The sequence below is a fragment of the Anolis sagrei genome, chromosome Y, assembly GCF_037176765.1.
Source record: "Anolis sagrei isolate rAnoSag1 chromosome Y, rAnoSag1.mat, whole genome shotgun sequence".
In the NCBI taxonomy this organism is placed as follows: domain Eukaryota; kingdom Metazoa; phylum Chordata; class Lepidosauria; order Squamata; family Dactyloidae; genus Anolis; species Anolis sagrei.
Genome location: NC_090035.1, coordinates 5,690,815 through 5,717,654, shown reverse-complemented (window position 1 = coordinate 5,717,654; position 26,840 = coordinate 5,690,815). Strand labels below are relative to the sequence as shown.

At 46.9% G+C, this 26,840-nt stretch overlaps 1 protein-coding gene across 2 annotated transcripts in view; it reads right to left on the bottom strand.

Moving 5' to 3' along the window:
* The window catches only part of LOC132782177 (ras-associating and dilute domain-containing protein), a 152,203-nt gene that overhangs the window by 82,211 nt on the left and 43,152 nt on the right, over positions 1 to 26,840 (bottom strand). The window contains exons 1-2 of one of the 2 annotated variants that reach the window (XM_060786903.2): positions 10,919 to 11,158; positions 4,179 to 4,519 (exon numbers count right to left, since the gene is read on the bottom strand). In XM_060786903.2, coding sequence (XP_060642886.2) covers positions 4,179 to 4,469 — 291 coding nt within the window. In that variant the 5' untranslated portion in view covers positions 4,470 to 4,519; positions 10,919 to 11,158. Of the gene's footprint in view, positions 1 to 4,178; positions 4,520 to 10,918; positions 11,159 to 26,840 lie in introns of those variants that run through there. The other variant, XM_060786901.2, reaches the window with a different exon arrangement.

The window sequence follows — 26,840 nt, the reverse complement described above, 5'->3', positions numbered from 1 at the left end:
TCTAGCACTGAAATCTAGCTATGGATTCCCACTCATTTTTGTCAGAGTTTTATGTTATTTAGATCATTTCTTAAGTGAAAAATGGATAAGTGGTTGCAGGAATCATGTCCAGTCATTGTGCGGCCAGCAACAGTCAAGCCACCTGTGAGAGCTTAGCTACTACAAATTGAGAGACTGAGAAGAAATAGAGAAGAGTAGAGAAGAGCATGAGCAGAGAATGCTGTTGGTGAGACTGTGAAGAAAGCAAGAGCTAGAAGAAAAGGAATAGATTCCTGTAAAAGCTCAAGGAAGGTTTGCTGGAATATTGGGATCAATGGACTGAATCTTTTATTTGTGACTATTGCATAAACATTTACTTTATTGGAAGAAAGTTTGTCTTCTGTGGATTGTATTATTCTTCTCAACGGGGCGCAGCTTCCGAGAAGAGGATTTGAATGCTTGAAGTCAACCCCAACTATAAAGCAGCAACACCATAGCTGCGACAATTTTAAGTGACTGAGAGGGAAAAGGAAAGGGCCTGAGACTGTTCGGAATGGTGGGAGTTGAAGTCCAAAACACCTTGAGGACCAGAGTTTAGGATTCATGGGTTTAGAGACCAAGAAGGGAACCATGGGTTTAGAGACCGAGAAAGCTCTATCTCACATCTTTATCAATAAGGAGTCTCCAAGGGCAGCCCCAAGCCAACTATACTGCGGTAATCTAGCACTGAAATCTAGCTATGGATTCCCACTCATTTTAAGTGACTCAGAGGGAAAAGGAAAGGGCCCGAGACTGTTCGGAATGGTGGGAGTTGAAGTCCAAAACACCTTGAGGACCAGAGTTTGGGAATCATGGGTTTAGAGACCAAGAAGGGAACCATGGGTTTAGAGACCGAGAAAGCTCTATCTCACATCTTTATCAATAAGGAGTCTCCAAGGGCAGCCCCAAGCCAACTGCCTTGCGGTAATCTAGCACTGAAATCTAGCTATGGATTCCCACTCATTTTAAGTGACTGAGAGGGAAAAGGAAAGGGCCCGAGACTGTTCGGAATGGTGGGAGTTGAAGTCCAAAACACCTTGAGGACCAGAGTTTAGGATTCATGGGTTTAGAGACCGAGAAGGGAACCATGGGTTTAGAGACCGAGAAAGCTCTATCTCACATCTTTATCAATAAGGAGTCTCCAAGGGCAGCCCCAAGCCAACTGCCTTGCAGTAATCTAGCACTGAAATCTAGCTATGGATTCCCACTCATTTTAAGTGACTGAGAGGGAAAAGGAAAGGGCCTGAGACTGTTCGGAATGGTGGGAGTTGAAGTCCAAAACACCTTGAGGACCAGAGTTTGGGAATCATGGGTTTAGAGACCGAGAAGGGAACCATGGGTTTAGAGACCGAGAAAGCTCTATCTCACATCTTTATCAATAAGGCGTCTCCAAGGGCAGCCCCAAGCCAACTGCCTTGCGGTAATCTAGCACTGAAATCTAGCTATGGATTCCCACTCATTTTTGTCAGAGTTTAATGTTATTTAGATCATTTCTTAAGTGAAAAATGGATAAGTGGTTGCAGGAATCATGTCCAGTCATTGTGCGGCCAGCAACAGTCAAGCCACCTGTGAGAGCTTAGCTACTACAAATTGAGAGACTGAGAAGAAATAGAGAAGAGTAGAGAAGAGCATGAGCAGAGAATGCTGTTGGTGAGACTGTGAAGAAAGCAAGAGCTAGAAGAAGAGGAATAGATTCCTGTGAAAGCTCAAGGAAGGTTTGCTGGAATATTGGGATCAATGGACTGAATCTTTTATTTGTGACTATTGCATAAACATTTACTTTATTGGAAGAAAGTTTGTCTTCTGTGGATTGTATTATTCTTCTCAATGGGGCGCAGCTTCCGAGAAGAGGATTTGAATGATTGAAGTCAACCCCAACTATAAAGCAGCAACACCATAGCTGCGACAATTTTAAGTGACTGAGAGGGAAAAGGAAAGGGCCTGAGACTGTTCGGAATGGTGGGAGTTGAAGTCCAAAACACCTTGAGGACCAGAGTTTAGGATTCATGGGTTTAGAGACCAAGAAGGGAACCATGGGTTTAGAGACCGAGAAAGCTCTATCTCACATCTTTATCAATAAGGAGTCTCCAAGGGCAGCCCCAAGCCAACTATACTGCGGTAATCTAGCACTGAAATCTAGCTATGGATTCCCACTCATTTTAAGTGACTCAGAGGGAAAAGGAAAGGGCCCGAGACTGTTCGGAATGGTAGGAGTTGAAGTCCAAAACACCTTGAGGACCAGAGTTTGGGAATCATGGGTTTAGAGACCAAGAAGGGAATCATGGGTTTAGAGACCGAGAAAGCTCTATCTCACATCTTTATCAATAAGGAGTCTCCAAGGGCAGCCCCAAGCCAACTGCCTTGCGGTAATCTAGCACTGAAATCTAGCTATGGATTCCCACTCATTTTAAGTGACTGAGAGGGAAAAGGAAAGGGCCCGAGACTGTTCGGAATGGTGGGAGTTGAAGTCCAAAACACCTTGAGGGCCAGAGTTTAGGATTCATGGGTTTAGAGACCAAGAAGGGAACATGGGTTTAGAGACCAAGAAAGCTCTATCTCACATCTTTATCAATAAGGAGTCTCCAAGGGCAGCCCCAAGCCAACTATACTGCGGTAATCTAGCGGTGAAATCTAGCTATGGATTCCCCCTCATCTTAAGCGACTGAGAGGGAAAAGGAAAGTGCCTGAGACTTTCCTGCATGGCATAATGATCTTGACAGATTATTATTATGAACATGAGGAAGAACTTCCTGATTGTGAGAGCTGTTCAGCAGTGGAACTCTCTGCCCCGGAGTGTGGTGGAGGCTCCTTCTTTGGAGGCTTTTAAGCAGAGGCTGGATGGCCATCTGTCAGGGGTGATTTGAATGCAATATTCCTGCTTCTTGGCAGAATGGGGTTGGACTGGATGGCCCATGAGGTCTCTTCCAACTCTTTGATTCTATGATTCTATAAGGGGGATGGTCTCTGGAGTTGCTCCTATTATTATTATTATTATTATTATTATTATTATTATTACTATTGTTATTATTACTATTATTACTATTACAACAGCTGGGTGACCATCTGTTGGGGGTGCCTTGATTTTGCTTTTCCTGTATGGCAGACAAGGGTAAGACTGGATGGCCAGTGGGGCTACTCCAATAATAATAATAATAATAATAATAATAATAATAATAATAATAATAATTAATATTACAAAGACTGGGTGGTCATACCTGAGATATATATGTATGTGTGTGTATATATATATTTAGAAAAGGCAGAGGAATGAGAGATTGCCAATATCCGCTGGATTATAGAATCATCGAATCAAAGAGTTGGAAGAGACCTCATGGGCCATCCAGTCCAACCCCATTCTACCAAGAAGCAGGAATATTGCATTCAAATCACCCCTGACGGATGGCCATCCAGCCCCTGTTTAAAAGCTTCCAAAGAAGGAGCCTCCACCACACTCCGGGGCAGAGAGTTCCACTGCTGAACGGCTCTCCCAGTCAGGAAGTTCTTCTTCATGTTCAGGTGGAATCTCCTCTCTTGTAGTTTGAAGCCATTGTTCCGCGTCCTAGTCTCCATGGAAGCAGAAAACAAGCTTGCTCCCTCCTCCCTGTGGCTTCCTCTCACATATTTATACATGGCTATCATATCTCCTCTCAACCTTCTCTTCTTCAGGCTAAACATGCCAAGCTCCTTAAGCCGCTCCTCATAGGGTTTGTTCTCCAGACCCTTGATCATTTTAGTCGCCATCTGTCAGCGGTGATTTGAATGCAACATTCCTGCTTCTTAGCAAAATGGGGTTGGACTGGATGGCCCAGGAGGTCTCTTCCAACTCTTTGATTCTATGATTCTTTTGGTGCACCAAACAAAATGTCCATATGGCCCAACATTTGGCCAAGCAGCAGCAGAATCTGGTCATGGCAAAAGGTATTATGCTAGAGGAGTTTGCAGTGGTTTTTCTTCTACCTAAATACACAAAAGAGCAAGACTTTTTAACAGAGGCTTACACTAAGGCTCTATTAAAAATGGCCGCCCCATTCTCTTGTGCAGTAAACCCTTATTAAAAATGGCTGCCATTCCACTCCAGCTCAATTTGACAGCCACACTGCTTCAAAAAGAGACGGGACTTGGATCAAGCGAGGCCAAGAGGAACAAAGGACCCAACATACGTGTTGCTGGCTGTAGCCCTGCAAAAGCAGGAGGTGTGGGGACTGATACAAGGAGTGCCGCATGTTGTTGCCGTTCTGGTCATCCGCGGGGATGGGCGGCCCATCCCGGCTGCTTTCCAGGCACCACAACGTCTCCGGCAACGTGGAGTAATGCCGCTTGAGCTGCTGCTGCTGCTGCTCTTCCTGCCCGTTGTCCTGCATCATGCCCGCCTGGCTGAGGCTGGTCTCGCTGACCGTGCGGCGGAGGGCGGGTGGCGTGGTGTGGCCTTTGCATCCCGTCAAAAGCGTCATGGTGCCTTTGGCGCGGTTCCGCTGGAGCTTCCTGGCCTGAGCATTTATACCTGAGAGGATGAACAAAAGGAACAGAATGCCAGGCATCAAAACATCATATCTTTTTGTTAGGGCTACAAAACCAATGCACGCTAACATACTGCAATACAGGATCATTGAAGCGAGAATGTTATAGGCTCAAAACTGGAAAAATATTGTCATGTCTCCTTTAAAGTTATAATATAACAACAATGGTTTCAATGGCAAAAAACAATTCAAAACAATAATAATTCCACAATTATTTTAGTATTGTTTCACAAACCAAACAGGGTTCTAATTGTGACTATACGCTAAAATACTGCAATACAGGATCATTGAAGCGAGAATGTTATAGGCTCAAAACTGGAAAAATATTGTCATGTCTCCTTTGAAGTTATGCCATAAAGGTCAACATGGGACATACAACTGTTGTATAGTACGCTATATGGAAACATACATGGTTTATAAAAGACTTGGGTTGCTGTGCGTTTTCCGGGCTGCTATGGCCATGTTCCAGAAGCATTCTCTCCTGATGTTTCACCCACATCTATGGCAGGCAAAAGGTAAATAGACTTAGATTATTCCACCCAAATGTTTTTGACAAACAGTCTTCTATAAAGTGTTGTTGAAGGCTTTTGTGGTCGGAATCACTAGGTTGCTGTGAGTTTACCAGGCAGACTTGTCAGCAGCCTATGATACTGTGAACCGCTGCCTCCTCCTGAGAAAAATGTCTAATATCACAAAGGACGACCACCTCACCCGCCTCATAGGAAACCTGCTACAAAACAGGAGCTTTTTTGTTGAGGTCCAGGGCCAGAGAAGCAGATGGCGGAAACAGAAGAACGGCCTGCCTCAGGGGAGTGTGCTCGCTCCATCCATGTTCAACATCTACACAAATGACCAGCCATTGACAGAAGGGACAGAGAGTTTCATCTATGCTGATGATCGTGACATCACCACTCAAGCAGGGAGCTTTGAGATGGTTGAACAGAAGCTCTCCGAAGCTCTAGGTGCTCTTACTGCCTATTACAGGGAAAACCAACTGATCCCTAATCCATCTAAAACACAGACATGTGATTTTCACCTTAAGAACAGACAAGCATCCCGAGCTCTGAGGATTACCTGGGAAGGGATCCCACTGGAGCATCGCAACACACCCACATACCTGGGAGTCACTTTGGACCGTGCTCTGACCTACAAGAAGCACTGCCTGAACATCAAGCAAAAAGTGGGCGCTAGAAACAACATCATACGAAGGCTGACTGGCACAACCTGGGGATCACAACCAGACACAGTGAAGACATCTGCCCTTGCGCTATGCTACTCTGCTGCTGAGTATGCATGCCCAGTGTCAAACACATCTCACCACACTAAATCAGTAGATGTGGCTCTTAATGAGACATGCCGCATTATCATGGGGTGTCTGCGCCCTACACCACTGGAGAAATTACACTGCTTAGCCGGTATTGCACCACCTGACATCCGCCGGGAAGTAGCAGCCAATAGTGAAAGGACCAAGGTAGTGACATCTCCAGCTCATCCTCTGTTTGGGTATCAGCCAGCACGTCAACGACTTAAATCAAGACATAGTTTTCTTAGATCTACAGAGACACTTGCTGGAACACCCCAGCAAGCGAGAGTCCAAAAGTGGCAGGCCCAAATCCAGAACCTCAACCAATGGCTGATACCCAATGAGAGACTCCCCCCTGGGCACACAGAGGACTGGGCGACCTGGAAGGCACTGAACAGACTGCGCTCTGGCACCACGAGATGCAGAGCCAACCTTAAGAAATGGGGCTACAAAGTGGAATCCTCGACATGCGAATGTGGAGAGGAGCAAACCACTGACCACCTGCTGCAATGCACCCTGAGCCCTGCCACATGCACAATGGAGGACCTCCTTGCAGCAACACCAGAGGCACTCCAAGTGGCCAGATACTGGTCAAAGGACATTTAATCAACTCTCATACTCACAAATTCTGTAATCTGCTTGTTTGCTTTGTTTCTGTTAGAAATGTAATATAATTTGACTGGTTGTTCTGACACGACAAATAAACCCACATCTATGGCAGGCAAAGGGTAAATAGACTTAGATTATTCCACCCAAATATTTTTGACAACAGCCTTCTATAAAGTGTTGTTGAAGGCTTTCGTGGTCGGAATCGCTAGATTGCTGTGAGTTTACCAGGCGGAATGGCCATGTTCCAAAAGCATTCTCTCCTGATGTTTCACCCACATCTATGGCAGGCGAAAGGTAAATAGACTTAGATTATTCCACCCAAATGTTTTTGACAAACAGTCTTCTATAAAGTGTTGAAATCTTTCGTGGTCGGAATCACTAGGTTGCTGTGAGTTTACCAGGCGGAATGGCCATGATCCAGAAGCATTCTCTCCTGATGTTTCGCCCACATCTATGGCAGGCAAAAGGTAAATAGACTTAGATTATTCCACCCAAATGTTTTTGACAAACAGTCTTCTAAAAAGTGTTGTTGAAGGCTTTTGTGGTCAGAATCACTAGGTTACCAGGCGGAATGGCCATGTTCCAGAAGCATTCTCTCCTGATGTTTCACCCACATCTATGGCAGGCAATAGACTTAGATTATTCCACCCAAATGTTTTTGACAAACAGTCTTCTATAAAGTGTTGTTGAAGGCTTTTGTGGTCAGAATCACTAGGTTACCAGGCGGAATGGCCATGTTCCAGAAGCATTCTCTCCTGACGTTTCGCCCACATCTAGGACAGGCATCGTCAGAGGTTGTGAAGTCTGTTGGAAACTGGGCAAGTGGTGTTTATATATCTGTGGAATGTCCAAGGAGGGGGAAAAGACTGTCGTCTATTAAGAGGCAAATGGGAATGTCGCAATAAGCCACCTTGATTAGCATTTAATGGCCTTGTAGCTTCAAAGCTTGGCTGGTTGCTGCCTGGGGAAATTCTTTGTCGGGAGGTGACTCTGACTGATTCTTGTCTGGGATTCCCATTTTTGGGATGTTTCTCTTTATTTACTGCCCTGATTTTAGAGTTTTTTTAAAAAAAAATTGGGAGCAAGATTTTGTTCGTTTTCATGGTTTCATGGTTTCTCACCCTATGGGTTGGAATCCCTAGGGGGTCGCAAGGGGGGTTTCAGAGGGGTCATCAAAGACTATTAGAAAGCACATATTTCTGATGGTCTTAGGAACCCCTTTGGCAGAGAAGGCAGAAGATCTCTCCGCCTGCCCTTCTCTTCCTTTTTGGAAACAGATGGCGAATCCTCCCACCAAAACGCTCCTGCAGTAATTGGCCAGCCTCTCAGGCAAGGGGAGTGCTATTTTTGCGACTCCAAGTGGGCCAGTGGGGAGGTGTGCTCAGCCCATGGCAGCACTGGTGGGGTTCAAGGAGCTCTGTGATTGTAGGTGAACTATAAATCCTAGCAACTACAACTCCCAAATGTCAACATCTATTTTCCCCGAACTCTACCAGTGTTCACATTTGGGCATATTGAATATTTGTGCCAAGTTTGGTCCGGATCTATCATTGTCCACAGTGCTCTCTGGATGTAGGTGAACTACAACTCCAACACTCAAGGTCAATGCCCACCAAACCCTTCCAGTATTTTCTGTTGGTCATGGGCGTTCTGTATGCCAAGACTGGTTCAATTCCATCGCTGGTGGAGTTCAGAATGCTCTTTGATTTTAGGTGAACTATAAATCCCAAGAACTACAACTCCCAAATGACAAAATCAAAAACCTCACCAGGTATTTGTGCCAAATTTGTTCCAGTGAATGAAGATACATCCTGCATATCGGATATTTACATTACGGTTCATAACAGTTGCAAAATTATAGAATCATAGAATCAAAGAGTTGGAAGAGACCTCATAGGCCATCCAATCCCATTCTGCCAAGAAGCAGGAATATTGCATTCAATGCACCCCTGACAGATGGCCATCCAGCCTCTGTTTAAAAGCTTCCAAAGAAGGAGCCTCCACCACACTCCGGGGCAGAGAGTTCCACTGCTGAACGGCTCTCACAGTCAGGAAGTTCTTCCTCACGTTCAGATGGAATCTCCTTTCTTGTAGTTTGAAGCCATTGTTCCATTGTGTCCTAGTCTCCAAGGAAGCAGAAAACAAGCTTGCTCCCTCCTCCTCCCTGTGGCTTCCTCTCACATATTTATACATGGCTATCATATCTCCTCTCAGCCTTCTCTTCTTCAGGCTAAACATGCCCAGCTCCTTAAGCCACTCCTCATAGGGCTTGTTCTCCAGACCCTTCATCATTTCAGTCGCCTTCCTCTGGACACATTCCAGCTTGTCAATATCTCTCTTGAATTGTGGTGCCCAGAATTGGACACAATATTCCAGGTGTGGTCTAACCAAAGCGGAATAGAGCATGGGGAGCATGACTTCCCTAGATCTAGACACTAGGCTCCTCTTGATACAGGCCAAAATCCCATTGGCTTTTTTTGCCGCCACATCACATTGTTGGCTCATGTTTAACTTGTTGTCCACGAGGACTCCAAGATCTTTTTCACACGTACTGCTCTCGAGCCAAGTATCGTCCCCCATTTTGCATTTCGTTTTTTCAGCCTAAGTGGAGTATCTTGCATTTGTCACTGTTGAACTTCATTTTGTTAGTTTTGGCCCATTCCTCTAAACTGTCAAGATTAGTTGAAACTTGTGCGCCAGTTGCACTCATACCTTGAGGTGCCAGACTTGGCTATAGTAGTTCACGCCTTAGTCACATCCCATCTGGACTACTGCAATGCTATCTACATGGGGCTGCCTTTGAAAACAGTTCGGAAGCAGCAATTCGGCGGCTAGATGGCTAACTTTGTTAACTGGACCACCGTACCATGAGAGGACGACACCCATGGTGCAACAGCTCCACTGTTTGCTGGTCTGCTTCCGGGCTAAATACAAAGTGCTGGTCATTAACCAAAAAGCCCGAAACCAGTGCTTCCCTGGAGACTAGGATGCAATGGAACAATGGCTTCAAACTACAAGAGAGGAGATTCCATCTGAACATTAGGAAGAACTTCCTGACTGTGAGAGCCGTTCAGCAGTGGAACTCTCTGCCCCGGAGAGTGGTGGAGGCTCCTTCTTTGGAAGCTTTTAAACAGAGGCTGGATGGCCATTTGTCAGGGGTGATTTGAATGCAATATTCCTGCTTCTTGGCAGGGGGTTGGACTGGATGGCCCATGAGGTCTCTTCCAACTCTTTGATTCTATGATTCTATGATTCTATGTATAAATATGTGAGAGGAAGCCAAAGGGAGGAGGGGGCAAGCTTGTTTTCTGCTTCCCTGGAGACTAGGACACAACGGAACAATGGCTTTAAACTACAAAAAAGGAGATTCCATCTGAACATGAGGAAGAACTTCCTGACTGTGAGAGCCGTTCAGCAGTGGAACTCTCTGCCTGGAGTATGGTGGAGGCTCCTTCTTTGGAGGCTTTTAAACAGAGGCTGGATGGTCATCTGTCAGGGGTGATTTGAATGCAATATTCCTGCTTCTTAGCAGAATGGGGTTGCACTGGATGGCCCATGAGGTCTCTTCCAACTCTTTGATTCTATGATTCTATGATTCTAAACAGAGGCTGGATGGCCATCTGTCAGGGGTGATTTGAATGCAATATTCCTGCTTCTTGGCAGAATGGGGTTGGACTGGATGGCCCATGAGGTCTCTTCCAACTCTTTGATTCTATGATTCTATGAAGGAGCTGCTGGCCACCACCAACACCTGGGATTCCAGGGTCAGCAATGAGTCCAGGATTACCCCCAAACTGCGAACCTGTGTCTTCAAGGGGAGTGTGACCCCATCCAACATAGGCTGTAATCCCACCCCCTGATCAGCCTTATGACTGATGTATTGCACACCATCCTGCATTACACCACCTTCCCAAAATGCAGTTGTCCTGAAATCAAACTGAAGCAACTTCGAGGCTCAACCACCCAACTTGAAGACAGCCTAGGAAACCAAGAGCGATGCCTTTGGAAACAGACAAGCTAAATTGGGAAGTGGCTGGCGGGAGAAATGAGGAGGAATAACCCACGCCCATCAAATGCAGGCAGTGCTTTCCCTCCCCTCCTCTCTCTGTTCAAACTATGCAATGCAAAGATATGGAGAAAAAGGGAAGTCTATTTCAGTCGGGTACCCGAATGTGGGGGAAAAAAGTGCAATGGCGTTTGTCTCCCATGCCGACATGGCCTTCTGTCCTTCCTTCCACAATGTCAGCATCCTTGGAGTCTCCTCTGCAAAATCCCCCTGCAAATCCTCCCCAAATCCATCTCTTGTGACACACTGAACAAAACAGGAGAGCCTCTCTCCCAAAAAAGCTGTGACCCACCCACGAGCTGAAACCAAAGCAGAGATGTCAAACCGCAAAGCGAGAAGCCGGCTCAGAGAATAATGGAGATGTGTCAGCCCCCCAAGGATGGATGGGATGAAGTCCTTCCTTACCATCAAGTGGAGGAGGGTCTGCAGAATGTCCCGGGCAATTGCTAAGGGCACCTGCCAATGCGCCGACCGGCTGGCGGGACTTGCAGACTGCAGTGAGCCAGGACGACAACGCTCATTCGCTGGCTGCAGAGGCAAGAAATAATTACCTCCGCCACACTATCTCTTGGAAAAATGAAGGAGAGAGGGAGGCTGCCAGGGAGACGAACGCTAGAGCATCTCACAGGCAGAGACACAGGGGCCCCAAAGCTCTCCCTGCCCCATAAGTGAGTGGTTGGTCCTCCAGTGCTTTTCCCCCGCTGCCCAAGGTGGAACGCCCCTCCATCGTAAATCTGTCTTCTGTGCTGCGGATGCATGCATGCGATGGGAAGGCTGGCTGAGCAGTTAGGGGAGAGAAAGTTAGGGATGCTCTCGGCAGGTAGAAGTGGAAGGTCTAAGGCAGGTGGGCACCAAAAGCAGGGACTCACCTGAAAATAATTGGGACAATTTCATGGAGGAAGAAGGGACAAGGAGGGGGAAAAGAGGATGGAGAGGGAGAGCTAAAGGGAAGAGGAAGGACAAGGGGTGGAAAAGAGGATGGAGAAGGAGAGCTAAAAGAAGAAGCAGAGGACAAGGAATGGAAAAGAGGATGGAAAAGGAGAGCTAAAGGGAAGACAGAACACAAGGGATGGAAAAGAGGATGGAGAGGGAGAGCTAAAGGGAAGAGGAAGGACAAGGAATGGAAAAGAGGATGGACAGGGAGAGCTAAGGGGAAAGAAAAAGGACAAGGAATGGAAAAGAGGATGGAGAGGAAGAGCTAAAGGGAAGAGGAAGGACAAGGGGTGGAAAAGAGGATGGAGAAGGAGAAATAAAGGGAGGAGGAAGGACAAGGGATGGAAAAGAGGATGGCGAGGGAGAGCTAAAAGTAAGAGGAAAGACAAGGAAAGAGGATGGAGATGGAGAGCTAAAGGGAAGAGGAAGGACAAGGAAAGGAAAAGAGGATGGAGGAGAGCTAAAAGAAGAAGTAGAGGACAAGGAATGGAAAAAATGATGGAGAAGGAGAGCTAAGGGGAAAAGGAAGAATCAGAAGACAAGGAATGGAAAAGAGGATGGAGAGGGAGAGCTAAAGGAAGAAGTAGAGGACAAGGAAAGGAAAAGATGATGGAATGGAAGAGCTAAAGGAAGAAGCAGAGGACAAGGAATGGAAAAGATGATGAAGAAGGAGAGCTAAGGGGAAAAGGAAGAAGTAGAGGACAAGGAATGGAAAGAGGATGGCGAGGGAGAGCTAAAGGGAAGAGGAAAGACAAGGAATGGAAAAAAGGATGGAGAAGGTGATCTAAAGCGAGAAGGAAGAAGCAGAGGACAAGGAATGGAAAAGAGGATGGAGAAAGAGAGCTAAAGGAAGAAGTAGAGGACAAGGAAAGGAAAAAAGGATGGAGAAGGAGAGCTAAAGGGAGAAGGAAGAAGCAGAGGACAAGGAATGGAAAGAGGATGGAGAGCTACAGGGAGAAGGAAGGACAAGGAATGGAAAAAAGGATGGAGAAGGAGAGCTAAAGGAAGAAGGACAAGGAATGGAAAAGAGGATGGAATGGAAGAGCTAAAGGAAGAAGTAGAGGACAAGGAAAGGAAAAGAGGGTGGAGAAGGAGAGCTAAAGGGAAGAGGAAGGACAAGGAATGGAAAAGAGGATGGAATGGGAGAGCTAAAGAAAGAAGTAGAGGACAAGGAAAGGAAAAGAGGATGGAGAAGGAGAGCTAAAGGAAGAAGAAGCAGAGGACAAGGAATGGAAAAAGGATGGAGAGCTAAAGGGAGAAGGAAGAACAAGGAATGGAAAACAGGATGGAATGGGAGAACTAAAGGAAGTAGAGGACAAGGAATGGAAAAGAGGATGGAGAGGGAGAGCTAAAGGGAGAAGGGAGAAGCAGAGGACAAGGAAAGGAAAAGAGGATGGAGAAAGAGAGCTAAAGGAAGAAGTAGAGGACAAGGAAAGGAAAAAGAGGATGGAGAAGGTGATCTAAAGGGAGAAGGGAGAAACAGAGGACAAGGAATGGAAAAGAGGATGGAGAAAGAGAGTAAAGGGAGGAGGAAGGACAAGGAATGGAAAAGGTCAAGGAAGAAGAAGAGGCGACGAAAGAAGAGGAAGGAGGAGGAAGAAATGAAGGAAGAAGGGGAGGGAAAGAGAGAAGGAGGAGAGGGAGGAAGAGGGCTACGATGAGACAAGAATGAAAGAAAAGAAGGGAAGTAGGGATAACGGCATTGAATGTTTGGCATATAAGCATACTGTAACTGGCCCTGAGTGCCCTCGGGGAGATAGGGTGGTATATATATAAAGTATATTATTACTATTAATATCCACAGTTTCTCATATCTACACACCTATCAGATCCTACATGGACAGTTCCTGGAAAAAATTGAGAGCCAAATTGACAAGGAAAAAACATGGCTGTGGCTCCTTTGAAAAAGGAGAAAAAGGAGAAAAAGGAGGGCCTGATTCTGGCAGCCCAAGAACAAGCTATGAAAACCAATGCCATCCAAGGCAGAACTAAAAAGTTGAAGATCCCAAGTGTAGACTCTGTGAGGAAGCAGATGAAACAATGGATCGCATCCTCAGCTGCTGCAAGAGGATCGCGCAGACAGACTACAAGCAGAGGCACAACACCGTTGCTCAGATGATTCATTGGAACTTGTGTCACAAACACCATATGCCTGCGGCAAAGAACTGGTGGGATCACAGTCCGGAAAAAGTTACAGAAAATGAATACCTCAAACTACTCTGGGACTTCTGAATTCAGACTGACAGAGTTTTGGAGCACAAGACTCCTGACCTCACGATTGTGGGAAAAAAACAAGAATAGATCGTCAATGTTGCAATCCCAAGCGACAGCAGGATTAAAGAGAAACAACTGGAAAAATAGACACAATATGAGAATTTAAAGATCGAACTGTAAAGACTCTGGCACAAACCAGTAAAGGTGATCCCAGTGGTGATCGGCACACTGGGTGCAGTGCCTAAAGACCTTGGCCTGCACTTAAACACAATCAGCGCTGACAAGAATGAGTCGCCTTCGGGCTTGAGATACAGCGGTATATAAGCAAAGTAAATAAGATTACCATCTGCCAGCTGGATCTTCATGCATTGTTGAAGGCTTCCATGGCCGGAATCACTGGGTTGTTGGAGGTTTTATATGGCCATGTCCTAGAGGCATCCTTTCCTGACGTTTCGCCTGCATCTATGGCAAGCAAACTAATCTTGTTGTGTATTGTCGAAGGCTTTCATGGCTGGAATCACTAGGTTCTTGTGGGTTTTTTCAGGCTATAGGGCCATGTTCTAGAGGCATTTTCCCCTGACGTTTCACCTGCATCTATGGCAAGCATCCTCAGAGGTAGTGAGTAATCTTGTTGTGTATCAAATAATAATAATAATAATAATAATAATAATAATAATAATAATTATTATTATTATTATTATTATTATTTGAAACACAACAGGATGAGTCCACAGCAGTCACTCTACTGGCTGCTGAATTGGATGCATGCAAATCCCAGTAAGGTGGCCTTTTCCAGCCGGCAGATGGTAATTTTGTCAGCACTGATTGTGTTTTAGTGCAGGCCAAGGTCTTTAGGCACTGCACCCAGTGTGCCAATCACCACTGGGACCACCTTTACTGTTTTGTGCTAGAGTCTTCTTCTTCTTCTTCTTCTTCTTCTTATTATTATTATTATTATTATTATTATTATTATTATTTCCATTTCACCTACAAACTGATCTGCTCCATTCTACCCAACTACAATCATAGGCCATCAGGATGGCTCTCATACCTTTGACTCCCATTTTCTGGAGCAGAGAACACTTCCACTTGAGGAATACTCTGTTTCTTAAAGTATTGATGTAAATATAGATACAACATTCAAAAATTGAGAAAAAAAACAAACTCACGCCTTCCCAGTGGAGTGCGATCAACTCCCATCTGCTCCGAGGATGATTTTTCTTCCTCTGCAGGGAACGACGAGAGGAAGAAGAAAGGCCACCTTTCCATTTGGAAAATAGCTGCAAATTGTACTAACCAGGAGGGGAAAAACAACTGCTGCAGAAAGGGTCCAGTTTGGATCCTAAGATGCAACCTGCCTTATTTGGTGAGGAACAGCCTCTGAGTTCTCAAATACATTTCTTCTGGGATTTTTTTTCCCTATCCTTCTTATGCTGGGAAAATTTTTGAAGAGGTGACTGGAGAAGGGGAGGGAAGGGTTCATGCGCTCAAACTGTTTACATGCCTCGGGATTAAGAAAAAAAGAAAGACAAACAGAACGGAGCTCTCCGAGGCAATGGATTGCAGGCTTTTTTGGCTCAACTGGTGCGCCTCTTGCGGGTATGTGGCTTCAAAGGTCCCCAAAGAGAGGGGCACATGCAATAGAATCATAGAATCGTAGAATCATAGAATCAAAGAGTTGGAAGAGACCTCATGGGCCATCCAGTCCAACCCCCTGCCAAGAAGCAGGAATATTGCATTCAAATCACCCCTGACAAATGGCCATCCAGCCTCTGCTTAAAAGCTTCCAAAGAAGGAGCCTCCACCACACTCCGGGGCAGAGAGTTCCACTGCTGAACGGCTCTCACAGTCAGGAAGTTCTTCCTAATGTTCAGATGGAATCTCCTCTCTTGAAGTTTGAAGCCATTGTTCCGCGTCCTAGTCTCCAAGGAAGCAGAAAACAAGCTTGCTCCCTCCTCCCTGTGGCTTCCTCTCACATATTTATACATGGCTATCATATCTCCTCTCAGCCTTCTGAGAGGGATTCAGTTGCCAAGGGGTCCGACCCAGGATCAGTTGCCACCAGGGGCGGCTCGTCCATTACGCGAAGTAAGTGGTTGCAGAACACTTTTTTTTTTGCCAGGGGTGCAAAGGCACCCCTGTAAATGCCCCTCAACCACCACTTGAGGAGTGACCCCTCAGCTCACAACAGCCCTAGCAGTCCGGGGGAGCCTCGGCTTTCTTGCCTCGCTGCCAGGCGATCCTCTTCACAAAGGGGCCGGGCCCATAGCCCCTCTCATTCCTGCTCCACCCGGCCACCGGGTGCGTGAGCAGAGCCGGCGCTCAATTGTTCTCCGCGTTCGATTCCTTCCCCATGACCGGCTCCCTTTCCCGATCCCCCAGCAGTCCACCCGCCTCCTCTCCTCCTCCTCTCCTCTCCTGAGTCCGGAGGCGTGTCTGAAGACCCCAGCGTGTGCACCAAAAGTTGCCTCTTTTCCTGACTTTCTCATCAGCCATTGGGACCAAAAAAAAGCCAATGGGATTTTGGCCTGCATCAATAGGAGCATAGTGTCTAGATCTAGGGAAGTCATGCTACCCCTCTATTCTGCTTTGGTTAGACCACACCTGGAATATTGTGTCCAATTCTGGGCACCACAATTCAAGAGAGATATTGACAAGCTGGAATGTGTCCAGAGGAGAGCGACTAAAATGATAAAAGGTCTGGAGAACAAGCCCTATGAGGAGCGGCTAAAGGAGCTGGGCATGTTTAGCCTGAAGAAGAGAAGGCTGAGAGGGGATATGATAGCCATGTATAAATATGTGAGAGGAAGCCACAGGGAGGAGGAGGGAGCAAGCTTGTTTTCTGCTTCCCTGGAGACTAGGACGCAAGGGAACAATGGCTTCAAACTACAAGAGAGGAGATTCCATCTGAACATGAGGAAGAACTTCCTGACTGTGAGAGCCGTTCAGCAGTGGAACTCTCTGGAGTGTGGTGGAGGCTCCTTCTTTGGAAGCTTTTAAACAGAGGCTGGATGGCCATCTGTCAGGGGTGATTTGAATGCCATATTCCTGCTTCTTGGCAGGGGGTTGGACTGGATGGCCCAGGAGGTCTCTTCCAACTCTTTGATTCTATGATTCTATGAAAGAGAGAGAGAGAGAGAGAGAGAGAGAGCCCCTCCGGCTGGAGGTATCTCCCACCTCCGCTCCCTCCTTTGTTTTTGTGCCTACCTTCAGGAAAGGTGGGCATCTCCACCTCTCTCTCTCTCTCTCTCTCGGTCCCAATGGCTGAGGAGAAAGTCAGGAGAAGAGGTGACTTTTGGTGTGCACGCCGGGGTCTTCAGGCACGCTTCTGGACTCAAAGCGGGTCAAGCAAGGGAGCAAGTGCGGCAAGTGTAGTTACTGGGATGTATAGTTCACCTACAATCAAAGAGCATTCTGAACTCCACCAATGATGGAATTGAACCAAATATGGCACATAGAACTCACACGACAAACAGAAAATATATATCAAAGATTGGTTGGGGGGGGGGGGCAAAATACTGTTTGCTTACTGTTGAAAATTACTCTGGTTGCCACCCAAGATGGGGCACTGACTCAGAAAGTGGTGCCATTCTTTGAACCAGAAGGTCAAATGTACCGAGTCAGAGGGCTAGCCTTTGAGACGTCAAAATGTGTGTTGGCCAGTGCAATACGACAGATGCCCGATTCCAGAAGTTCTCAAACTTTCAAAACCATGGAACGCGTTTTGAAGGAAACGTTTCTCGTGGAGCCCCAAAAAACCTTTGGGCACAGGGGCCACATTGCATTGTACATTTTGACAGATGGGTCAGGTCAGTGGCGGATGGATGGAGGAAGTTTTTGGGAAATAATAAAAAGGTAAAGGTTTCCCCTGACATTAAGTCTAGTCTTAATGTCTGGGGGTTGGTGCTCATCTCCATTTCTAAGCCGAAGAGCCAGCATTGTCCATAGACACCTCCAAGGTCATGTGGCTGGCATAACTGCATGGAGTGCCTTTAGGTAAAGGTAAAGGTTGTCCCCTGACATTAAGTCCAGTCATGTCGGACTCTGGGGTGTGGTGCTCATCTCCATTTCTAAGCCAAAGAGCCGGCGTTGTCCATAGACACCTTCAAGGTCATGTGGCCGGCATAACTGCATGGAGTGCCTTTAGGTAAAGGTAAAGGTTGTCCCCTGACGTGAAGTCCAGTTGTGTCTGACTCTGGGGGTTGGTGTTCATCTCCATTTCTAAGCCGAAGAGCCAGCGTTGTCCGTAGACACCTCCAAGGTCATGTGGCCAGCATGACCGCATGGAGCGCCGTTACCTTCCCGCTGGAGTGATTTCTATTGATCTACTCACATTTGTATGTTTTCGAACTGCTAGGTTGGCAGAAGCTGGGGCTGACAGCGGAAGCTCAGGCCGCTCCCCAGAATCGAACCTGCGACCTTTCGGTCATCTCCATTTCTAAGCTGAAGAGCCAGCATTGTCCATAGACACCTCCAAGGTCATGTGGCCGGCATGACTGCATGGAGCAGAGTTACCTTCCCGCTGGAGCGGTACCTATTGATCTACTCACATTTGCATGTTTTCGAACTGCTAGGTTGGCAGAAGTTAGGGCTGACAGCGGAAGCTCACGCTGCTCCCTGGAATCGAACCTGTGACCTTTCGGTCAACAAGCTCAGCAGCTCAGCGCTTTAATCCACTGCGCCACCGGGGGCAGTGCCATTACCTTCCCAATAAAGCAGTAGCTATTGATCTACTCACATTTGCATGCTTTCGAACTGCTAGGTTGGCAGAAGCTAGGGCTGACAGCGGAAGCTCATGCTGCTCCCCAGAATCGAACCTGCGACCTTTCGGTCAACAAGCTCAGCAGCTCAGCGCTTTAATTCACTGCGCCACCAGGGGCAGTGCCATTACCTTCCCAATAAAGCAGTAGCTATTGATCTACTCACATTTGCAAGTTTTCGAACTGCTAAGTTGGCAGAAGCTAGGGCTGACAGCGGAAGCTCACGGCACTCTCCGGAATCGAACCTGCGACCTTTTGGTCAACAAGCTCAGCAGCTCAGCGGTTTAATCCACTGCGCCACCGGGGACAGTGCCGTTACCTTCCCAATAAAGCAGTACCTATTGATCTACTCACATTTGCATGTTTTCGAACTGCTAGGTTGGCAGAAGCTGGGGCTGACAGCGGAAGCTCACTCCGCTCTCTGGATTCAAACTGCCGACCTTACAGTCTGCAATAATAGGAGCAACCCTAGGGACCATCCCATCCAACCTGCTACTGCCTTGCAAGAAAAGCACAGTCAAAGCAACCACAACAGATGGCCATCCAGCTTTTGCAATAACAACAACAATAATAAAAAAATGATAAAATCATGACCTGTCAACTGCAAAACGCAACCTTATTTGGATCTGCGCGCATCATTCGGAAACACATCACACAGTCCTAGAAGCTTGGGAAGTGTTCGACTTGTGATTTTGTAATAAAGAAATCCAGCATATAGATCTCGTTTGCTGTGACATACTCTGTTTTTGTGTCATAATAATAATAATAATAATAATAATAACAACAGGCACAACCACAGGGGTCACTCAGTCCAACCTACTTCTGCCTTGCAGGAAAAAGCACAATCAAAGCATCCCTAACAGATGGCAATCCAACCTTTGAAATAATAAAAAGGTAAAGGTTTTCCCCTGGCATTAAATCTAGTGGTGTCCAACTCTTCAGTCAGTTGGTGCCAAAGAGCCGGCGTTGTCCATAGACACCTCCAAGGTCATATGGCTGGCATGACTGTTACCTTCCCACCGGAGTGTTACCTATTGATCTACCCACATTTGCATGTTTTCAAACTGCTAGGTTGACAGACGCTGGGGCTAACAGCAGGAGCTCACCCCTCTCCCCTGATTTGAACTGCAAAATATTTTGGTCAGCATGTTTTCGAACTGCTAGGTTGACAGACGCTGGGGCTAACAGTAGGATCTCACCCCTCTCCCCTGATTTGAACTGCAAAATATTTTGGTCAGCATGTTTTCGAACTGCTAGGTTGACAGACGCTGGGGCTAACAGCAGGAGCTCACCCCTCTCCCCTGATTTGAACTGCAAAATATTTTGGTCAGCATGTTTTCGAACTGCTAGGTTGACAGATGCTGGGGCTAACAGCAGGACCTCACCCCTCTCCCCTGATTTGAACTGCAAAATATTTTGGTCAGCATGTTTTCGAACTGCTAGGTTGACAGACGCTGGGGCTAACAGCAGGAGCTCACCCCTCTCCCCTGATTTGAACTGCAAAATATTTTGGTCAGCATGTTTTCGAACTGCTAGGTTGACAGACGCTGGGGCTAACAGCAGGATCTCACCCCTATCCCCTGATTTGAACTGCAAAATATTTTGGTCAGCATGTTTTCGAACTGCTAGGTTGACAGATGCTGGGGCTAACAGCAGGAGCTCACCCCTCAACCCTGATTTGAACTGCAAAATATTTTGGTCAGCATGTTTTCGAACTGCTAGGTTGACAGACGCTGGGGCTAACAGCAGGATCTCACCCCTCTCCCCTGATTTGAACTGCAAAATATTTTGGTCAGCATGTTTTCGAACTGCTAGGTTGACAGACGCTGGGGCTAACAGCAGGAGCTCACCCCTCTCCCCTGATTCGAACTGCAAAATATTTTGGTCAGCAAGTTCAGCAGCTCAGCAGTTTAACTCACTGCACCACCGGGGGCTTTTTCTGCCTTACAGAAAAAGCACAGTCAAATCACCCCTAACAGATGGCCATCCAAATAATAGGAGCAACCCCAGGGGCCACCCAGTCCAACTTGCAGAAAAAAGTAATGTCAAAGTGGTGGCAGAGAGGGCCCATAGGCCATGCTAGCAGCATAGGAGCACCACAGGCTGTATGCTTCCTAGGCAGGGGGGAGCAGGGCCCCCCAAATGGCCCCTACAGACCCCCTGACTGTGCTTTGCAAAGCTCCACGGAGAACAGCTTGAGAACCGCTGCCATGTGCATAAAAGCTGTGTACTGGCAACAAAACAAGGAATGCATCTATACTGTAGAGTTATTGCCATGCCTCAGTGCTCTGGAACCATGCGATTTGCTGTTTCTCATGGTCTTTAGTCCTTCCTAGTCAAATAGTGCTGATGTCTCTCCAGACTACAATTCCCAGGCGTTCATAGCCCCGAGCCATTGCAGTTAAGGTGGTGTCAAACTGCATTCATTGCACAACGTAGGATGCATCCCTCGTCCTTGCAAACCGCCTTCTGCCCCTCTCGGAAGACCCCCTCCCAGAATCCCAGAACGGCTTCCGTCCTTGCAAAGGCATTGACCTTGCAAAGGCATTCGACACAGTGAATCGCAGCGCTCTCTGGACCATCCTCCAAAAAATCGGGTGCCCAAGCAAATTTGTGAACATCCTGCGGCTCCTCCATGATGACATGATGGCAACAGTTTTGGACAGCAATGGCTCCCAAAGTGACCCATTTAAGGTGGAATCAGGTGTCAAACAGGGATGTATTATTGCCCCAACCTTATTCTCCATCTTCATCGCTATGATACTTCATCTTGTTGATGGGAAGCCTCCCACCGGAGTGGAAATCATCTATCCGACAGATGGCAAGCTGTTTAACCTCAGCAGACTGAAAGCCAAAACCAAGGTGACAACAACATCTGTTATAGAACTCCAGTATGCTGATGACAATGTAGTCTGTGCGCACTCAGAAGAAGATCTACAAGCCACTCTAAACACCTTCGCAGAAGCATACGAGAAGCTCGGCCTGTCACTGAACATCGAGAAAACCAAAGTGCTGTTCCAGCAGACACCAACCAACCCCTCTCCAATGCCAGAGATACAGCTTAATGGTGTAACATTAGACAATGTTGACCATTTCCGCTACTTTGGCAGCCACCTCTCCACCAAAGTCAACATTGACACCGAAATACAACACCGCCTGAGCTCTGCAAGCGCAGCATTTTTCCGAATGAAGCAGAGAGTGTTTGAGGACCAGGACATCCGTAGGGACACCAAGGTGCTTGTCTATAAAGTTATTGTCCTCCCAACTCTGCTATAAACCTGCGAAACGTGGACTGTCTACAGACATCACATGCAACTCCTAGAACGATTCCATCAGTGCTGCCTCCGGAAAATCCTGCAAATCTCTTGGGAAGACAAGCGGACAAATGTCGGCGTGCTGGAAGAAGCAAAGACCACCAGCATTGAAGTGATGGTCCTCCGCCATCAATTCCGCTGGATCGGCCACGTTGTCCGGATGCCTGACCACCGTCTCCCAAAGCAGTTGCTCTACTCCGAACTCAAGAATGGAAAATGGAATGCTGGAGGACAGGAAAAGAGATTGAAAGATGGGCTCAAAGCCAACCTTAAAAACTCTGGCATAGACACTGAGAACTGGGAAGCCCTGGCCCTTGAGTGCTCCAGTTGGAGGTCAGTTGTGACCAGCAGTGCTGCAGAATTTGAAGAGGCATGAATGGAGGGCGAAAAAGAGAAACGTGCCAAGAGGAAGGTACATCAAGTCAACCCAGACTGAGACTGTCTTCCACCTGGAAACCGATGCCCTCACTGTGGGAGAAGATGCAGGACAAGAATAGGGCTCCACAGCCACCTACGGATCCACAAGAATACTGATCCTGGAAGACTATCTTACTCGGCCAACAAGGGATTGCCTAAGTTAAGTTATCCCTGGCCACCCATGGCAGGCTATTTTAGGGTTGAGTTTTGGAAAAAAAATGGTTAGTATTTGTGTATCCTCCAGAAGTTGGGTTAGATTGGGCGGCCTTTGGGGCGTTTTCCAACTCAATGGCTCCGTGAGTCTAAGCCCCTTCCAACCAACCACCAAACAGCGAGGCGGAAAAGCGCTGAGCTGAAAGAGAGAAGCAGATTCTACATGAATGGTCTGCTCCGCTGCCAAGTTTTTCCTGGCAAGTGGCAGCAATGGGGCCTAGAAGGAGGAGGCGGAATGTGCCACGAAGAAATGGGCTTTCGGGGGTTGACGAGGCAGGAATCAGAGACAGCAAGTTTAACCCAAGGTGCCTTTGCAGCTCACATCACAAAACCAGCTCCCTGGTTGTGCAAATGGCAGGTAATGGGGTGGTCCTCTTTACCCTTCACACCCCAAAACCTTACTTCCAACAGAAGAACCAGATCCAAGAAATGCTTGGAGTTCCAGCTAAAGGCGGAAGGACTGGAACCAAAAATACTCTCTTCATTTGACCTTGGGCCTTCTGCACTATATAATTATAGTGCTCCGATCCCACTTCTAACGGCTCACAGCATCATATGGGATCCTGGAGTCTGCTGTTTAGAGAAAGGGTTCTCAAACTTTTTCAGCCACGGAGCCCTTTCTGAAGCTGAAGCTTATTTATTACTAGCTTGGGGACCCTGCGCTGCCCGGGTTATTTGAGATAGGCATTGTTTGTCTGTTCTAGATCCAATGTCTGGTGGTTCAGTGGTTGCGGGTGAACTACAACTCTCATATGCAAGTCCCATCGTCTATGGTCCATCCTCCTCCACACTGCAACAGGATGGTGGGTACGTTATGGGGGCTTTGTGTGTCAAGTTTGGGTTGCAGTGGTCTTAGGAAGTGAATGAAGGTACTGCAAGTCTCATCATCCATGGTCCACCCTCCACCAAACAGCAGGATATAGAGTGGGTCATGGGGGCTCTGTGTGCCAAGTTTGGTCTTGATCGGTCATTGGATGAGGGTCACAGTGGTTTCAGTGAGTGCAATGTAAATTGCCTGGAGCATCTCAGATGGAGGGCGATTAATAAGTAATTAAAGATGATGATGATGATGATGAAGATGAAGGTACTTCTAATCCCATCATCCATGGTCCATCACCCTTACAACTGCATCAGGATGTAGAGTGGGTCATGGGGGCACTGTGTGCCAAGTTTGGTCTTGATCGGTCATTGGATGAGGGTCACAATGGTTTCAGTGAGTGAAGGTACTTCTAATCCCATCATCCATGGTCCATCACCCTTAAAGCTGCATCAGGATGTAGAGTCGGTGCATGGGGGCTCTGTGTGCCAAGTTTGGTCTTGATCGGTCATTGGATGAGGGTCACAGTGGTTTCAGTGAGTGAAAGTACTTCTAATCCCATCATCCATGGTCCATCACCCTTAGAATTGCAGCAGGATGTAGAGTGGGTGTATGGGGGCTCTGTGTGCCAAGTTTGGTCTTGATCGGTCATTGGATGAGGGTCACAGTGGTTTCAGTGAGTGAAGGTACTTCTAATCCCATCATCCATGGTCCATCACCCTTAGAACTGCAACAGGATGTAGAGTGGGTGCATGGGGGCTCTGTGTGCCAAGTTTGGTCTTGATTGGTCATTGGATGAGGGTCACAGTGGTTTCAGTGAGTGAAGGTACTTCTAATCCCATCATCTATGGTCCATCACCCTTAGAACTGCAGCAAGATGTAGAGTGGGTGCATGGGGGCTCTGTGTGCCAAGTTTGGTCTTGATCGGTCATTGGATGAGGGCCACAGTGGTTTCAGTGAGTGAAGGTACTGGAAATCCCATTGTCCATGGTCCATCACCCTTAGAATTGCAGCAGGATGTAGAGTGGGTGCATGGGGGCTCTGTGTGCCAAGTTTGGTCTTGATCGGTTATTGGATGAGGGTCACAGTGGTTTCAATGAGTGAAGTTACTTCTAATCCCATCATCCATGGTCCATCACCCTTAGAACTGCATCAGGATGTAGAGTGGGTCATGAGGACTCTGTGTGCCAAGTTTGGTCTTGATCGGTCATTGGATGAGCGTCACAGTGGTTTCAGTGAGTGAAGGTACTTCTAACTTCTAAGTGCAGGCCAAGGTCTTGAGGCACTGTACCCAGTGTGCCGATCAACACTGGGACCACCTTGACTGGCTTGTGCCAGCGTCTTTGCAGTATTATTATTATTATTATTATTATTATTATTATTATTGGCACAAAAACACAGTATGTCACAGCAAACGAGATCTATATGCAGGATTTCGTATCACAAAATCACAAGTCGAACCCTTCCCAAGCATCTAGGACTGTGTGATGTATTTTCGAATGATGCGTGCAGATCCAAGAAAAGTCTCCTTCTGCAGTTGTTGTTGTTGTTGTTATATTCCAATCCAAGAACGCAAGGCAAGACCATCAAATGGCCTGTTTCAGTCGAAGACTGTGCTCCTACTTCCTATTCTCTCAGTCTTCCAAAACGTTGGTTCTTTCTCTCCGGTGAAATCAAACCAAGCATTGCGGCGCAAACGGAAATGTTTCGAGCGGCCGTTACAAACATCGAGTCTCAGCCTCCGATTCTCACGCTCTCGGACCACAGCAAACCCAAACGTTGGGCTTTTCCTTATCGGCAAGAAAGGAAGCTTCTGTATTTACTTTGCAGAGTTGAAACCCAAGTTTGGGGAGGGAGAGAAAAAGAACGCAAAACCACACAACCATGTGTGTGTGTGTTACTTTTTTTTTTAATGGCAGATGGGAGTTTTCAGTCGAAACCTCCCCATGCCACACTGGAAAGATAAACACCAGGGCTTTTCCTGGACGTAACAAAAATTCTTCTATATAGACCTCTCTTTTTTTGAGGGGGAAAGCCTCTGGTGTCAATTTCCCTTCTGTGGAACAGGCATTTTTGCACAGATGGAAAGAGGGAGATGTGATGCACATGTTACATATCTTCTCACACTTCTCTCTGCATCTAAAAGCTTCATTTGGTCCCTTTGAGGTTGCATTTATTTGCTTTGCCCAGATAATTAATATTAATAATAATAATAATAATAATAATTGATGATGCAATCCCAGGTGACAGCAGGATTAAAGAGAAACAACTGGAAAAGCTGACATGATATGAGAATTTAATGATCAAACTGCAAAGACTCTGGCACAAGCCAATCAAGTTGGTTCCAGTGGTGATTGGCACACTGGGTGCAGTGCCTCAAGACCTTGGCCTGCACTTAAACACAATCGGAGCTGACAAAATTATAGAATCATAGAATCAAAGAGTTGGAAGAGACCTCATGGGCCATCCAGTCCAACCCCATTCTGCCAAGAAGCAGGAATGTTGCATTCAAATCACCCCTGACAGATGGCCATCCAGCCTCTGCTTAAAAGCTTCCAAAGAAGGAGCCTCCACCATGCTCCAGGGCAGAGAGTTCCACTGCTGAACGGCTCTCACAGTCAGGAAGTTCTTCCTCATGTTCAGATGGAATCTCCTCTCTTGTAGTTTGAAGCCATTGTTTCGTGTCCTAGTCTCCAAGGAAGCAGAAAACAAGCTTGCTCCCTCCTCCCTGTGACTTCCTCTCACATATTTATACATGGCTATCATATCTCCTCTCAGCCTTCTCTTCTTCAGGCTAAACATGCCCAGCTCCTTAAGCCGCTCCTCATAGGGCTTGTTCTCCAGACCCTTGATCATTTTAGTCGCCCTCCTCTGGACACATTCCAGCATGTCAATATCTCTCTTGAATTGTGGTGCCCAGAATTGGACACAATATTCCAGGTGTGGTCTAACCAAAGCAGAATAGAGCATGAGGTGCATGACTTCCCTAGATCTAGACACTATGCTCCTATTGATGCAGGCCAAAATCCCATTGGTTTTTTTTGCCGCCACATCACATTGTTGGCTCATGTTTAACTTGTTGTCCACGAGGACTCCAAGATCTTTTTCACACGTACTGCTCTCGAGCCAGGCATTGTCCCCCATTCTCTATCTTTGCATTTCGTTCTTCCTGCCTAAGTGGAGTATCTTCCATTTGTCTCTGTTGAACTTCATTTTGTTAGTTTTGGCCCATCATCTCTCTAATCTGTCAAGATCGTTTTGAATTCTGCTCCTGCCCTCTGGAGTCTTGGCTCTCCCTCCCAATTTGGTGTCGTCTGCAAACTTGATGATCCTGCCTTCTAACCCTTCATCTAAGTCATTAATAAAGATCCTGAGCAGGACCGGGCCCAGGAACCCTGCTTATGGCACTCCGCTCGTCACTTCTTTCCGGGATGAAGAGGAAGCCTTGGGGAGAATCACCCTCTGGGTTCGTCCATTTAACCAATTCCAAATCCACCTCAACGTAGTTTTGCCTCGCTCACCTTGGACTAGTTTCCTTGCCAGAAGGTCATGGGGGACCTTGTTGAAGGCTTTCCTGAAATCCAGGTACGCTCCATCCACGACATCATTCCCCGCATCTACCCAGCTTGTAACTCTATCGAAAAAAGAGATCAGATGAG